Source organism: Puntigrus tetrazona, chromosome 17 (genome assembly GCF_018831695.1).
Source record: "Puntigrus tetrazona isolate hp1 chromosome 17, ASM1883169v1, whole genome shotgun sequence".
Taxonomy (NCBI): Eukaryota; Metazoa; Chordata; class Actinopteri; order Cypriniformes; family Cyprinidae; genus Puntigrus; species Puntigrus tetrazona.
In genome coordinates this window covers 11,711,737-11,729,444 of record NC_056715.1, presented here as the reverse complement: position 1 = coordinate 11,729,444, position 17,708 = coordinate 11,711,737, and the positions used below count along the sequence as shown (strand labels likewise).

The 17,708-nt window shown below is 37.8% G+C and overlaps 1 protein-coding gene across 4 annotated transcripts in view; it reads right to left on the bottom strand.

Moving 5' to 3' along the window:
- nhsl1a (NHS-like 1a) overlaps positions 1–17,115 on the bottom strand; it is a 47,637-nt gene extending 30,522 nt beyond the window's left edge. Inside the window, exon 1 of one of the 4 annotated variants that reach the window (XM_043262468.1) lies at positions 16,632–17,115. In XM_043262468.1, the coding sequence (XP_043118403.1) occupies positions 16,632–16,917 (286 nt within the window). In that variant the 5' untranslated portion in view covers positions 16,918–17,115. Of the gene's footprint in view, positions 1–5,287; positions 5,528–6,565; positions 7,328–16,631 lie in introns of those variants that run through there. The other 3 variants (XM_043262469.1, XM_043262470.1, XM_043262472.1) reach the window with 3 other exon arrangements.
- Between the last annotated feature and the right edge of the window lie 593 nt (positions 17,116–17,708).

The following is a 17,708-nucleotide window of genomic DNA, read 5'->3' as shown; positions in this document are numbered from 1 at the left end:
GCAAATGTAACTGTCTAAGTCCAGATAATGTGTTGAGCCTCAGGATGGGTGACATAAATCTGGGGCTGGAAAGAGATCCCTCACCCAAATAGATCAACAACACAATCCTGAATTGTATTTCAGCACTTTATGTTTGCATAGACAAACTGGATATAATATAATTGTTCATTTCATCGTGATCAGATCTGATTAAACTCTATCCGGAGTCTAATCCAAACCCTTGAGCTCAATTTTTTGGGACGACCGCCAAGGGCAGGAACTGGACCAGATGAGAATTCCAGCAACCAGAAGCTGTCCTGCCAAGAGCTTAAACTTACCTACAACCACCCTGGCCCAAAGAGAGCTTTTCACAGAAATACTATCACGTCCACATAAATCTAGGCTTATCATTTAACAGGCCTGGAAGCAAGTGTTCAATCTACGTCTGTTCTGTGCTCTGTGTTAACCTAAATGAGCCAAAGTCTACGCAGTCACGTGGCCACTTTCAGAGTTTACCATTGAGCAGACAATTCAGTTTTCTAAGTCTCCTTCCCAGAAAACATCTTTTGTTGCAAGCAGTAAAGTATGTGTTCGTGTGGTCATTGCTCACTGGTCTGTAAAGCATCTGGATCCACTTAATTGAATGAGCAGTAATGCATTTGTGGAGATGCAATTTGTTAAGCTAAGAGATACTGAGGTTTCACAAATCTAGCACTTTTTGTGATCGTAGAAATACGAAACGGCATGTTTATTCATTTTTTTGAGATTGTTACAAATAAGACAAAGAGAATGAGAAGGCCAAACCAAATTAGAAACCCAACTGACTCACACTTTCTTCAAAATTTAGATGACTTCCTCCAATGAATCACACAAACCAGTGGCTCTGAATAGAGATTGCGCGCCCCCACTAGGTGCAAGTCTGCACCGCCCGAGTCCCTGCTTGCTTGGGCGCACAAAATACAAGGTCGGAGGGTTTCAACAAAAGTTGCTATGGAGTCCCTGTAATTCGGCCAGAAGCACCTGCTGGAGCACACAGTTTGCTCAACTCTACATGCACAGCTCTATTGTTGTGTCCATTTAGATAATTTCTCTCTTTTGTCATTCTTGACTCAGTGGACATGACCTTGATCAGATGGAGCTGTTGTGTGGGAAGTGGCTGGTCATTTAATATCCTGTATACTACAAGTTAGTGTGTTATATTATAGCAATAACGCTAGAGAAGATCTGCATGGTTTGCACCTGCATATATGTTTACATATCCCAGCAGGCAACACAGCATCATAACACCTCAATATTTGGTTAAAGTTGCAAGGTCAATTAAATTTCTAATGTCAACGTTAATTTGATGTCCAATATTACCGTCAACCGAAATTAATATTTGTTGTTTTTAGGTTGTGTAACCAAACTCCAATAATAAATAAACACCAAATTGGTGGCAAATACTGGTGTCAACCTGATTTTCATTCTCAACCAAATTTCAAACTGATGTTATATTGATGTCCTGCGCCTACTGGGTTGGCAGTGGCTAAAAATCTAAAACCACGGTGAATTTTTGTTTTTGAAAATGGACATAAGCAATAAAAAAATAAATAAAAATAAAATAAAAAAACATCCTGATAATGCCTTGACCAAGTGAATTCCTTTATTATATTTTATATTATATTTTGTAGTTTTTTTAGATTACCTCTATATAAAACACTAATAACTGAATAACCCTTAATTAATACATTCTCCGAAATGAATATCCGCATTCATAATGTACATAATAATGTTGTGATGCCTAAATTCACATCTTCAGTAGCATTTAAAAGTAACTAATTCTAGCCAAATACAAAAATTTTTTTTAGCCAAATACTGTCATAGCCAAAAATGTAATATCAACCATAACATGAAAAAATGATCGGCTTATCCTATAGGCCAGAATTAAAAAATTGGAACATCCCTAATCTCAAATCAGGTTTTACACAAACTTCATTTCAAGCTGCTGTCATTACAGCAAAAGGAGGACGTGCACAAATGTACATATTTCGGATTCCACTTCACATATATATATATAGAGCTATCTACTGTATACATTCATGTTCAATATGGATTTTTGGAATGCCAACTAAAAGCTGTTAATGACCTTCCCTCAGTATTCAGCCCACCAGCGTTCCCAGCTAGACTGCAATACATTTTATATATATACACACACACACATAGATTTAAGCATTGTGAGCTTTCAATGTTGAAACTACACAGTAGGACTAATTCCCCACATAATTATTTTAAGCAATAAATAACATGATTACAAAAGACATTTGAACAGTGCAAACATGCAGCCCATAAATCAAATTTTACAGATGCTCTGTATCACACACTCCTACGAAGAAGCATCTCAGAAGAGGAAACCATTTTCAGCTTTAGGGGATGCTTTTGTACTACATTTCCAAATCCTCCCATCTGTCAATCTCTCGATGTTTTGTCCCTCATTCTTTCCACAGTGTGAACGCAGTAACATTCTGAGACTTTGATTCAACAATAAAATCATTATCTCCCTTGAATGGTTCCCTCTTGGAATCGTCCTCCTGGCATTTCTGAAATAAAGAATGAACGTTCTTTGCTTATTATCTCAACCCTGAAAATATGTGCAGGCCAAATGTGATGTTCCTGGGATCAGACTCAGAATTCCATTAATGTGGAAGGGAGGGTCCGCTCTACACACGCCTTACGAGTGAGACCCTCATGTGGGGCTGACATATCTGGAATGGCCATCATTCTTCAGGCTCCAAGCCAACTCTGGCTAATGTCCACAATTCATAAGTGTCAAAGGAACCGTGAATGCCTCGTGTGAAATGGGAAAAAGTGCATAATGAGACATTCATGCTTGCATGAGACTCAAATCCAGGTGTTTTAACAATTAAGCCTGGATAATCACTGCAAGATTTGGAAAAATGATCATCGTGACAGATGAGCCGCCCATAAGACTCCATCTTCTGCATCTCTAGTCCAAAGCAAGCAAGAACAAGGCAGAATCCTCCTACTTGTACGGATATGATGGGATGATTGGTCCTAAGGGTTGGATAGCAAAAAGAGCGAGACAGTAATTGGATTACGTCCAATCAGCTGCTCTGGCTCTTGTGGAAAACAGTAAAATGGAGAGAGAAGAGGCAGGTACCTTTATCTAGGTCAGGAAAGCTTCATTTATTTTTACACAGAAGAGCACTTTCAGGCTTTTAAAGTGAATTACACTCCACGAAATACCAGTCCTTGCCTCCCACGAGAGTTTTCTTCACTTCATTTAAGTCACAGAAGGACGCTGATTTGATTCAAGACCCGAGGAGCAGCTGACTAACAGAATGCCCTTTTAGCTGCTCATTAGGGAGCCGCTAAACTGTCTCTCCATCATGTGACACTTTTAGAGAAGCCTGTGGGTTGTGGGTCACCGCATACATTTGCACCCCGTGATTACACCTCTGACAACAGGAGTCAGTCCATAAAGCAACTTTACTTTACGAGAGCAGATGCACTTACTTGGAGGCTGGTGTGCAGTGCGTCGCTGTACAATTAGCTGAAAAAGGAAAATCCACAAGGGTTTTTGAGGGAAGAGGAGGAGCGCCGCTGGTGTTGATATGAGTGATATGAATGCACTTGTTTTAGAGCTTGACTTTAAAACATGAGCCTGTCTCAACCTGCAGAGAGCCGTCAGCTACAGGCTGACTGCATCCAACTTCATGGTGCTGCTGCAAAGGACAGATTTTTGTAAACAATACTGTTCACAGAACAATGAAGTGTGCTTTATGCCAGATTAGATTCACAGATTTATATGGACAAGATTTATATAGAGAGATTTATATTGACAAAGGTATATAGTGAAAAAATGGAACAAAAATATAACATTTGAAACCCAAAACAAAACTAACCATTGTTTTAAAAAAATCTAAAATATTTTATTAAAATAAAAGTGTGAAAATGTGTGAAAAATGTGTGAAAAATTAAAAACGTCACTACTTCCAACAAACCGTTTCAGGTTCAAATTAAAAAGGGAAAAAACAGCTTAAATTGAATTTAAACTTTTAAATGTATAGAAAAAATACCTTACTGATAGTCTGCATCCCCCCATTCCTAACTTTACAATTGCTGAATGAATAACCATTTTAGGCTATTTTTATTTGACCCTACTATCAAAACACTAAAGAAAAGGTCGAAAAAAGTAACTAGTAAGACTTTCACTTTGAAAATCACTGGCACTAAGCAGCCATGACAAAAACACAAAATACCAATGTGACTTTTCATAACATGACCCTTCAGGTCACTGGTGAATAAAAGAGGTTACGGGTGTCCAAAAAAGAAAAAGAAATCAGGTCACCATGCTGAGCAAATTATTTATGCGTGATATGAAAAATACACTGGATAACAACAAGTCACAAAATAACAGACAAGTAAAAAGAAAAGAGAGGAAAAATGAGTGTGAACCAGAACAGAGCGTCCATCCAAAAGAAACACACTTGGACAAACACAACACACAACACTGCAAAACAAAAAGTTACTATAGTCATGTATTAGAGATAGCGAACCAAAATAAAAAAGTACTCATGTTGCTCCAGTCCTCTGTATACAGTAACTTTCTTTCATTACAGTAATACAAAAGGTGAATTTTAGAAGATGATCTTTTCCACTACTTTTCATATGATAAACATAAAGAAAAAGGGACTGTCAAGATCAAAACTGACAAAAAGCACCATAAAAACACTACTCCTACTCTAAATGTCTTTTGACATAGAGGTTTGTAACGCCAAGAACGAATAAATGATGAATAATTTCTATATCTAACTGAACTATCCCTTTAACGCAACTAAACGCAAAGCATTTCATACACTATTAAAAGAGCAGATGAGGAACACAAAATGCCAGCGCGGAGCCAAAACCACAAAGAATGACAAAGCTGCAACACTTGCAGCTTGCATTTCAAAAGAGAAATTTGCCATGGAATCACAGCTCGCTAGAGTTCACATAAAAGACACATCAGATAAAAGTTTCCTCCGTCCTCATAAACAACCTCGCTCTCATCACCTCAAACCTCTGGCACGGTCACCATAACTTTTCTGACAGATTCCCACTCGGCAGCCTGCGATCTGCACTTCCTACCAAGAAAACAAAGGAACCGGAGGAGAGAGCAACTCTTTGAAACTTAACTACCAGCTGAGCTCGATCCCCTCCCTTTGTCTTCCATCAGGGAACCGTTTGACTCTGAAACTGCGATAACTTGCGTATGGCTTCTAGCTGTTCTTTGTCTGTCTTCTTCCAGTTTTGAAGGTCTGACACTTACCTCTCAGGCAGAACATGGTCTCCTGCCTCTTCCGCCGTGTGTTGGTATTTGCTGTGAAGTGTGTCAAGAGTTTTGCAGCGCACTGTCCTCACACAGCCCCCGTCCCTTCAGAGCGCAAACACTCACACAGGTTCATAGACGCTATCTGTAACCCCTTCCCTCGCTTTCACCCACGTATACACACACACACGGTGGCAGCCTGCCAGCTCATGCGCCCTGGGAAAGTGTTATCCAACTCCATAGTCCTGCCGTTCCATAGGACTGACACTGCAGGACAAAGGACAGAGAGGTGGAGAGATTGTGTGTGTGAGAGACAGGGAGACCCCCTCCTTCTCTCTCTCTTTCTCTCTCTCTTTCTCTTCATCCCCATCTGCAGCACTGCAGAGCATTGATTGTTCTTAACTTGGCTGTCAGCAGTTCAGCCGTCGCTGGCTTTTGACACACACAAAGTTAAATATAGCTAAATCCCCTCGCCTCAATTGTTTGTTACAGGAATAAAAGGTCATTGTCCTAGGCTGTCATCGACCGCTAATGCTTAGTCTAATAGCCAAAACACACAAAAAATGCTTTGTGCGCTGCATTTTAACCATGTCATGTGCGTTTAGTTTATCTCACAACATATACCTGAATCAGATTCACGTCTGTAGATGTACCGTCCCTTTTTTTAAACCAAACCTAATTCAAGCATGCCATTTCTGTCAATTTAGTAGGCTTCCCAATGACAGTTCTGTTTCACGTTAACTGAAACACACGTGTTGACGGTGGAGTGAGAATAAATAGGATGGCTTGAGTAATTAAATCAAACTGTTAACCTTGGACTCCTTACAAGGAAATCCCTAACTGTCACTAGGTAAATAAAATCGCACCTAGATTTAAATGCTGCTGTATTTATAACACCGCTAAGTGAGACTACAGAACTATTTTATTATAGTAGGGTGAATCTGTCAATAAGTGAGTCAATAAAAGAATACAATGTTCAAAAAAACATTCTCAAGTAAAATGAGAACTGCCAGGGCGTGAACGTTTGCTATAGAAAAACCTGAGGAGCATTTCTTTCTAAAATATCTTACTGAACTTTTGAATACTAGCATTGAAAGAATGTGAGAAAACGTAGCTGTTCAATGGCAATGCCCTACACTTTCCTTTAAAGCCCATGGACCAGGATGCTTCTTTGGGTCATGATGAAACCCTTAACAAAATTGAAACATCTTGTTCTCTACAGATGATAGCACAAACAGACAAACAAACTTAAAGCTCTCTTAGCTGTCGTCTGCTTACCTCTGTAATGGAGAGGAGCGTAAACCCACTCATCATAGTCATCATCAGTATCCAGCTGCTCTCGGTGGCAGGGAAAGAATCGACCACGCTTCTCAGAGAAAGCGGAAAGATCCACAGCACCAAGGCTTTGAGGTACAGGGTGACTCTTGCCCTCTGCCAACTCCCCTCTGTACCTCAGAAAACTCCTCTCTCCCCACATCTCCAAGAACCAGTGCCAACAAAAGCCTGACTTGAAGCGAAGAGTCAGGCACGTCTCCAGATGCCCCACATTTACGCAAAACAGCAGCTTAGATCACTCTAACACGGAGGGATTTATAAACACACTTGCGAAGCCCAAGGGCGGGTCCTTTTAGAATATCCATGCTTCAAAATATGATGTTGAAATTGTCCTCGTAAGCTGAATTACAAGCAGGGCTGGTCTTCAACATGCCTTTAAGCTCCAAAATACATTCTTCTTTGTTTGTCTAAGTGAGTTTGACTCCAAACAAGCAAAGTGCACTCTCAGGAAGTGCTAAGAAGAAGTTTGGACAGAAAGTGGGGAACTTCCTCTACTCCCCAGCTGTGACACGTCGATGCGTTGGCGTGAGCAAGTGTGTGTGTGTGTGAGCGTGCCGTGCACACTCATGTGCTCCGCCAGCTCGGCTGCCTCTGCTCCAGCACGATTTCTGCATGCTCTTTATTCAGGTGGAGCAAAATAAACTCCATCTGTTATGCTTATCTATGAATAAGGTGATTTGATGTGATATTAAACTGAAGAGCTCCTGGCTAAACCGCAAGATTCTCACACTCCTCCTGTCTGATCTTCATAAGGCAGCGCTTCAGCGTGGTCAACACGCACCCTATAAATAGATAAAGCAGATTAATTGCTTTGGAGTGTCTTATGGCTGAGCAGGGAAAGGCTCTTAGAACTGACACACAGTGTGTTATTTTAATGAATTTGGCACGATTGTTTATCTGTGATGAGTACAGACTGACAGTACAGAAATAAATACACAAACAGGTCAATGCAAATGTATCCAATCCAAAACCACTGAAAAATCATGAAATGTTACATATACAAATGTTACTCTAATAGCAAAAAGAAAAAAAACAAATATTAATATTTTAAATCAGATATACATCTCTTTCTTAGTTCAAGACTCTCTTTTGATATAAAGAAATATTTATTTGATTCATACATAAAAATTGGGAGTGTCAAAATTTGTAAACTTTCAGAGTTCTAGACTGTGGCTACAATGGCTGCTAATGCAATATAAATGTCAATATAAATAATCATGAAAACATTGTGTAAGGTATCAATCTCGTGAGATTCCATTATTAAATTACATTATAAGATCTGTGTATATGTTTTCAACATGCAAGGTCTGAACCAGGCTCCATCAGTCAGTGACTCACTCAGATCTGTTACCGATTCTCTGTTGTTGTTGTTTTTAAACAGGCACAGATAAGATTCATAAATTTGTGTTGCACAAATATAATTTTTAACAATCAGCAAGTTAAAGAAATTCATCTGAATGAGTCCTTTTCCCATGTGGCTGGAAAGTTTTTTGGGCTATACGTTTTTACCATTGACCCACATCTGCGCCACCAAAGAATGTTTGATAATAGTGAGAAGATGTGTGCCAGTTGGCACAATCAGCTCGCCCATAGTCAAATGTTTCCCAAAAGCTTTGAAATCAAGCAGCAATCCAAATGTTCCAGACTTCTTTACATGGCATTAATCTGGAAGCTACACACTGACCCTAAAACGCTCCGTGATGGCACCAAAACACTTCCAAATCTTATATGCCATGCATGGGTTTGTACACAATTCAGCAGTAATAAATTGTCACTGACTTTAAAATATATTATTTTAATTGGCATGAAAATATGTATAATTGCATTTACCTTTATTCAAAACACTTTTTATGTGCCCTTGGCATGCTTAAATGAATAATTAAAGTTTATAAGGCTGTCTGATTAATGTCTAGTCTCTGCTGCTTAAGGGTATTACAGCAATAATAACTCGAAACGACAATACAGCTGATTACTTCCGGCACATTTAAGATATTTTATGTCTGAACATAAATGTACACCATGTCTAGCTGCAAATTAGCAAATATATTTCAGCCACAAGAGGGTGCTCTGAACTCAAACATTCTCTGTAACTCTTCCAGATTTGGAAATACTTGTTTAGCCAGCTACAAAATTTGTAAATGTCAATCAAGCACTAACTTAAGACATCATTATGTTCCGAACAGGCAGCCGTTCCTCATATTCTGAGATGATATTCAAGCCTTTAAAAACATCAGATAAGGCATGATAAATAAAGAGAGGGAAACACAAACTATCAAGCCAGAGCTGTAACAGATACCTGATACAGAAGCTTATTCGACACGCTTAGCTGCCTTCCTGCTTACACAAGATTTTCACTTCTGCACAGTGTTTTTGTGCCATTTCGCCCCACATTTCCTTGAGGGACAGACAGGGAACCCCTCGAGCGTCCTTCTTAAAAAAAGTCTTTATCACTAAATTTTAGAAACTGTAATTTTTATATATATAAATATTTATATATATATATATATATATATATATATATATATATATATATATATATATATATATTATTATTATTTTTAAATAAGATATATATCTTATGTATGTATGTATGTATGTATATATATATATATATATATATATATATATATATATATATATATATATATATATATATTATAAATAAGAATTCATTTTTGTTTTTTTGTTTTTCTTGACAACATTCCTCTAGGCAAGACAGTATCCATATGAACACATAAAAACTAATTTTGTTTAGTTTTGTATTTCAGTGCATAAAGAAGCATTGAATAAAATGTAATGACGCTTACGGTTTTCAGTAACTACTGGAATCTCTACAAGGAGCATGTGCTCCTGCAAAGACTGCAAAGTTGAAATGAAATGGAAATGCAATCTATTCCAGACAGACCATAACTGCGGTTTTACTTATGAGTTGGTCGACTCCACCCAAATAAACCAATGAATTCAAATTTCTCCTTCTCCACACACATACACATTCCAAAAATTAATGTTGGAGGTATTTTGAAAGGCACTCTCCCCACTAAAGCAGGACTAAACAACCCCAGGATCAGATGTTTTCAATTAGGATTAAATTGGAAAAAGGGAGCAGCAGCGATGGTGGAGTCGCATATTTCAACCATAAAGTCCAGTCATATGGCCTTGGCAAACCAATAAGCCATTAAAACCACATTAAGGGCACTTAACCATAACCAATGACCTGAACTGACACATTTACCCCTGTGCCCCCTTTTACCTGCCATTTACCTCCATTTTATTTCTCTAGGTTGTTTGTTTTTGCACAAAAATACAATAAGGACTTTCATTTAGTTGGCTTAGTTTTCTTCTCAGCGCTGCATGTGGAAACAGACCAAAACCAGAGCAGTTTCCTTTTAGAAATTATTAAAAATAGTCTTAAGACCTTTCGCTGTTTTCTATTAACATTTATTATTTATTGCATCTGCCTCAGAAATTCAGATAAAGACATTAACTTAGAAGAAAGGTAATTCTAGTTGATTCTGGCCTACTTGAAAGCTGTTAAATAATGAATTATATAGACTGAGCTGATTTGTTTTATAATGAAATGATAAACAAAGCCCATTCCAATGAGTATTAAACAACATCATTCATGCACTTCAGCTAATGCTGAAAAGCTCTTTCGACTTTCTTGCTTTTTATAAGCCAACCAAAACTACACTAGATATATTTTTGATCAAGAAGATGCCATATATTTTTCACACAACACATCTACAATAGTTTGAATGCTTTTTTTCAAGTTCAAGGCTGCTGCCAGTTATTATAAGGTTTCTTACACTCTATAGCCAGACTTCACAAACAGGAAACATTAGCAAAACCAGGAGGAAATCTGAAGTCTGTCACTGTCCTGTCTTAGTCATCCTCCCTCTGATATCTTCAATGATCATATCTGTGTTATTCCAGTATCACAGCTGTCACCACAGTCTTCACATAAGGTCACCATCTGTATCAGCAACCATCTTGACCGAAGCATAGTATACTATAGTGCGGTTTTACAGTAATACTTTAAAGAAGTACAGTCTCAACTGTACATGAAATGACAATAAGCTTCTTTGGGAAATGTTCTATGCATATAAAATGGAGATTCACAAACAAGTCAAATGGCAAAATGTGAGTTCATGCAGTAAACTACCCTACAAACTTTGTGGAAGGTCCTTTGAAAAACACTTTTGACCACCCATTGTGATTGTGCAAATACTGACCTTTGATATACAGTGCACTGGCCCTGTGAGGAATGAAGCTTGTATATCTGTATATAAACAAAAAACATTCTTTAAAAAAAAAGAATGTTTTTTTTATTCATCTGTGTTTTTTGCTACTGTGAAAAAGCATTTGATAAGAGTAACGCACATAACATGTTGTGTCTATGCCTGTGTGCGTTTATGCTATAGGGGAGTATGGGTTAAACACAATAACTCAAACTAGGTTGACTAGACTGCACCGTGGCAGGGGGCGATTCTTCGGTATCCAGACTACCAGGTGTGAATCTGCTGGCTGACTGAGGGATTTAGGAATGTACTGGATTTTTCCGCCAAGGAAAATCATATTTCTCTTTCAGCCCGAATAAGCATCCCACACTGACCTACTTCTCCGCATCCCCATGAGATCGTTTAATTAGTCTAAAGTGAAGGGCAAACTGAAGGGGAATCTACACAAAAGACACCCACGTGCTGAAGAAGAGCGATTCACAGATACTGTAATCTACAAAACAGAGAGTAGAATTCAGTCTTAAATAGATCGAAGTCTACAGTTGTGCAAAATTTTGGAATTCCCAAAACATAACGATAAATCAGAGCAATTCTGTAACTGAACAACAAAACGCTAGAAAACACTAGCCTAAGCCTGGATTTAGCTGATCTCCCAGTCTGGTCAGGATGGTTTTAGAAGAGTTTGGGGAACCAGCTCTGCCAACTTGGCCAGACCTGCTTAAACCAGCCAAGACCACCATACCAGCTAAGGACAGCTTACGAAGTAAAAGAAAGCCATTCCAGTGCAACATTTTACAACTTATATTCCTTGCAAATGTTATTCTGAGCTGGTCAGGCAAAACGGCCTCGACAGAAAGTTGGACTGAGTCCATAAACAGAAGGCAAATGATCTGGAACAGTAGAGACAGAGAGGCTTTTGCATTGAAAATGGGACTACAGGCCAGGATGACTAGAATTAAACTCAATGAAAACATCAGGCCCTGACCTCTGTGAGTCATGTTGGCATAAACCCGTAGGAGTCCTTTACTCTAACCCTGCCATGACTAAATAAACTCAATAACAAAAGCGCTTCAATCTCAGAGACTCTGGTCTCGGTGCCAAGCTGGATGTAAGTTCAGGGCCCCTTCGTCCAAATACAAGACACCTATTGTTGAGGCAGAGCCGCCACAGGGCAGAGCAGTCCATTAATGACGCTGAATGCACAGTAAAGTTTCCACTTAAAAAGAAAAGGTCTGTTGGATCGTTCGATTCTGACATGGTGTACTCAAATACTTTTTTAAATCAGAAAAAGTCCAGTCAAGCTTCAGTCACATTATTGCACTACACTGTAACTTATCTAACATTATTACTCCCCATTGCCATAGTTCTTTGTTCTATGTAAGAAGTACCTGCCATTCTCCTTCCATTATTGTAATTATATTAGACCTCCTCCTTTTGTTCCATCAAATTAGATTCTTTGAGAAAATTGAAATCTCACCTGACTACAGCCTTTCACATCAAGCATGCTTTTAGTCCAGCTCATGAATCCTCTTACTGAAAATCAGACTTCTTAAACTCATCATGAGGGAGGATTCCTAATACATAAAGAAGGAAAATATAAAACAGGGGCACAAAAACCATACCCAACCGTTTCACGGCTAAATCTAATAAACAAAACTTGTTTCCTAACCCTAGCAGTTTATTTATTATACAGATGTTACAAATTATTTCCTAAAATGTAAAAAGATTCATTCGTAAACAAATGTACTGCCAAAATCTAGCATCTGGATAAAGTTCTAATATTACTATTTATTATTTAAATGTAAACATTATTATTATTATTATTATTATTATTATTATTATTAAAAAGCATCTATCAAATGTCAAAATATGAACATTTTATTATTTTCAAGGACTAAAAAATACTAAAGAAGGACATTAATTCTAAAGGCCATCATTCATAATATATTAAAATCACTAACGATCCTTTACCCTGCAAATTGTGCAAATTGAAATTGCAAACTGAAAATACACCCATTGGAAAAATAACTACCAAAATATATTGGAAAGTTTTTCAGACAATTTGAAAAAGGAATATTTTGCAATGGGTGCAATGAGTGCAATGGGAACAGTTTTTCGCATTTACAGGTCGCCTGGCATATGCAAATGCACAAGATCATTCTTTAATGCACTATAACCACGAAGAAACACCTCATACGTTTTATTAGTATAACAATTATGTTTAATTGCTAATGGAAACGGCATCATTTCGCAATAGTTTTGTGCAAATCCGTAATGAAAACCAGGCAGTACTGCTTCTGCTTTGAAATGTTATAACAATATAAAATGATAATCATAGCTACAAAATAGTCCTCAAATTGGTCATAAAAAGGAAAAATTGTCTTTGGAGTGAAATCTGACCCAAACTCTCTGCATAATGCCACAGGCTTCATGAAAATCTCTTTAATAGCAAATAAGCTTGATACTGGACTTTGTCAAGTTTGCTAACACAGTTTCACCATAAAACCAGAATTAAATTAAAATGGAAAAGTAGTAAATAGTGTTTAAATGTACAGGCCTCTGCTTCCCTTCACATAACTCACTACACAAGAACCATTTTCCAACATCAACTTACGAAGAGGAAATAAAGAAAATCCAGAGGGTCCATAAAATAAAACCAAGCCCACCAAGACGAACTTTACGTAAGTTCCAGTTGGAAATCTATTGTCTGGTTGAGAGAGATATGTGATACATCTGTCTAAACAATATGATGTCACAACAGTCAAGAGTGCAAAACTTTCCCCTATGAGAGTGATCAAGAGTTGTGTTTCAGTCAGTGAGTAGATAAAAACATTTAACAGAGCTAAATAAAATGCAAAAGTTCATTTGAAAGGTTTTTCTATTTGTCTTAAAGTAAAAAGAAACATTAAAGCATATTTTATAATCGTTATTTGTTTATCTCCATATAGGGAAATGGTAATGATCAAGTTACTTCATAATCTTCATATGTGTGCAGTTAATAGTTTGCAGGAAATTCGTATTTTTCAAAAAAGATATTTACAATGCGCAGAATAGTGGCATTTTAAGTTGACTCCATTCACTAAAGACCTCCGCCTTGAACTTTAAAGTGGTTCCAATAACTTGTAAATAAAATAAAAACATTCAAAGAAAAACATTCTGATCCAATTATAACCTATTGTTGGATAAATGTCCAGTATTTTGGTCAGGTCATTTCGAAACAAGCATTCAACCTTCTGCGGACCAGATTTCGTATCTTAGCTTGCAACAGTCCATATTTCCTTCAATGTGGACTTCAGAGGATTTTAAACTGATACCAGATTTTCATGGATTTGAATAGATTCAAACACCAAGGTTCCAGCCTTCAGCTCCTAGAAACTCAAAGCTCTCTGCTCGTATTAAGTTATTACCCAGTTGAGCAGAAAATAAAAAAATACAACAAGTCAATGTCCAGATAGAGAGTGGGAGGGAAACGGAAAAGCAATTTGGAAAGAATATTAGCACACAAACAATGGGAAGAAAATGACATTTCTCCAATTATAATGAAGAAAACATATCACAAACAGACAAAGAAAGAGGGTGTGCATCCATATGGCTGTGATAAAAAACACAGTGTCAGAACGAAAGCCTTCATGAGGGCTGGACCAACATCTGGTTTCGACATGCGTTCCCCCTGCAGACGAACTCTGAGGAATGGGTTGGAGTTGCTCTCTGAGGGAAGGAGGGAGGAGTAGGAATAAAGAAGCTGGATTGCATACAGTCACACAATGTCTGTATGGTTTATATATTTCAGACCCAACCATAAATATGCTTTATTGCTGCTATGGTCCGAAAACTAAATATGGGGGGGCTGATGTGCAGAAACAATCGTGTTTATGCAAAATGTTCAATTCCTTTGTGCGTTATAACAAACCTTGACTGCATACAAATATATCAGGTACCCATTCGTGAATTTATTCTGTGTGTATTTATACAATTTTTTTAAAATGAAACAACTTCTGCCTCTGAAACAGTTTGTTTGATGGACAACACGATGGAGACACGTCCCGTTCACAATAACGGGCGATTAATATTGGTTTTATTTTGTTTTTTTCTTGTTTGATTCTTAAATGTTTCCATTTGATCGTCCTCAATCTTATTTTGTTCCATCCCTGCCTTTAACCATGAATATATTTTTCAAGATCCAACCAATTTCCAATTCATAAAATCAAGTCTCAGCTATCTTTTTTTTTAAATAATATTTTCAAATGGGCTGAAAATATGGTTTCATGTTGAATAAAATGTGCAAAGACTACAGATTGAAAATCAAATAAATTTTCATTTATTAGAATGCAAACCTTATGTAAAATGAATGAATGCAAACCTTCTGTAAAACAAACATTTTTTACATGTACATCTCATAAAAACCAATCAACAAATATTGTGTGTGTGTACATATATATATATATATATATATATATATATATATATATATATATATATATATAATCTATATTAATCTGGTTTACGGTTTGGTTATCTATTACTCCTGGATTCTCTATATCTGTTGAAGATAGTATGATGTTACTTGTCACTTTTCAGAGTCTGATCATTTGAATTTATATCAGTTGTATCCAGTGTCCACAGATTCCATGTCATAGCATCCAGCAGACAAAGAATCGCTCTCTTTCTTGTTCTTAGTACCTTTTAATATATCGTCCAGGGCTGGACGTCTGGAGCACACATGTATCCACTTATGCTCTGCTTCCTGCACTCCACTCACCTTACTCTAGGCTTAGTTCTGGAGGCAGGGCCAGTGAAAACACCCATTGTTTTCTTTGGAGGTGAAAGCATTGCAGGGAATCGGCGAACAGAAAGCACAACATATATATCGACCGCGGAGATGCACAGAAATATGTGGGTGCAGAGAAAAAAAAGGATATAAAGAAGACTCATTTCTGCCCCTTTGAACAAATCCTGACTACGTTCCAAAATCATCCATCATGACCGGAAAGACAGCATTCACATGCTCAGCACAATGGTGAGCACAGGCCCCAGAAGACCTCAACGAGTCCTGTGCCAGCCATTATTACTGGCACTCTAGTCTGTCCCAAAAACCTCTTAATATTTATGCACTAATTGGAGCCGCAGTTCACAAACGCGGGGTGAAAAGTGGAAGGCAACCACAGGTGCCGCGAGATAAAAGTGCGATACAGCACAAGCCTGAAAAGAATTCCACATCCAGACAAAGCCAAGCATCTAGAAAGGAATTCGGAATTAATGATCTGGAATCATGCACTTCCATTACGGCAAGCCATTTTAACAGTTATTCCTGAAATCAACAAGCAATTATTTTAGTATTCAGCAAATACTAGTAACAATTACACTATATTTGTCTGCTACTAGTCAGTGTCCAACTACTAATTCCACTGGTATTGGTATTCAATGGCTAAATTGTGTAGAAACATAGTAACTCACATATTGCTAGTTCATTTTACAAAAAATGTCACACATTAAACTTTTTAAACTCAGTCTACCTAGCTACTATTATCTGTTTCACATTCTGAATAAGTAGCTACTTTAGATAAAGTAGGCCTTGTGGTGTCTGATGACTACTAGTTCGTCCAATTTATTAATAGTTCTATAAAGAATACTGTAACAAAAAAACAAAAAAAATTATAAACGCTTTGTTTGCGTAACTAGTCATTCAAAAAATGCATAGCCTACTGTAACATAAAATATAAATAGGCGGTTAGTTTTAAGTATGAATGGATAATGGTTGGTAAAGCACTTACGGATCGCGGTCCTCTTATGGTTGAGATGTCGCACGGTGTCCTGCAGCGAGTCCAGCCTGTTCTGCAGCGCGCAAGCTTTATTGATGACCAGCGCTGATTCAGTCTGGATTTCTGCAAACAAGCCGCTCGCGTGCCGAGACAGATCAGACAGCTGACGGAGGATGTTCGTCAAAGTTTGACAGTTCACAGCATCCAGGGAAGCGAACGCATCACCATTAACCTCCAGTTGTTCTCGGTTTATTCTGCGGGGGCTCCGGGGCTCCACTATTCTGTTATGAAAAGGCATTTTGTCATGGAAAAGATCTATTTGTTTTTATATTGCGGTTAGTCCATCTGCTCTTTAGAAGCGGCACGCGTCGCTGTCCGTTCAGGTGTCTTAACCTGTCTTGCAAACATCCTGACATCCCGCCTCGCGATTCAAAGGATCCTGCCCTTATTCTTCTGGAAGAGCACTTTCTTAAACTTTCTTCTGGGGGATCGGTTATCAGGACAGACTCAAAGCCCGGAATACGGAGCGAAAGGAGGATCTGGAGTTTGAACAGGGCTGTGGATCTCACGCCAGCTCCTGATGGAGTAGCGTAACTTTAATTAACTAATGTGGAATGACTTTTTTTTTTCTCTCGAGGTTACACTATTTTTTTTTTTATTTTACTAAGGATATCAGGAGAAAGGGGATTCATCTTGAACATTTGTCCAAAGTGATAACGATGCTCCCGTCAACAAGTTAGCCATTTGTGCGAACTTCGTGCCTTTACAGAGATGAGTTATACTTCACAGGAAGCACGCTTTAAGAATAAAATGCTACAGTAACGAAAGCGTTTCACCACTTTAGCAGGAAAACACCTCATTGGAAAGGTATACAATAATGTAACGCAGGTAAAGTGCGCCCTCGTGCGGCTTTGTTTGGGAATGTTATATATTTGCCCAAATCTTTTTTTCTTTTCTTTTCTTTTCTTTTCTTTTCTTTTCTTTTCTTTTCTTTTCTTTTCTTTTCTTTTCTTTTCTTCCCCCAAGGGGTTTACAAACTTCAAACACTTTAAGGTTAAACTTTATACTTGTCTCGCAAACGTTCGCGAC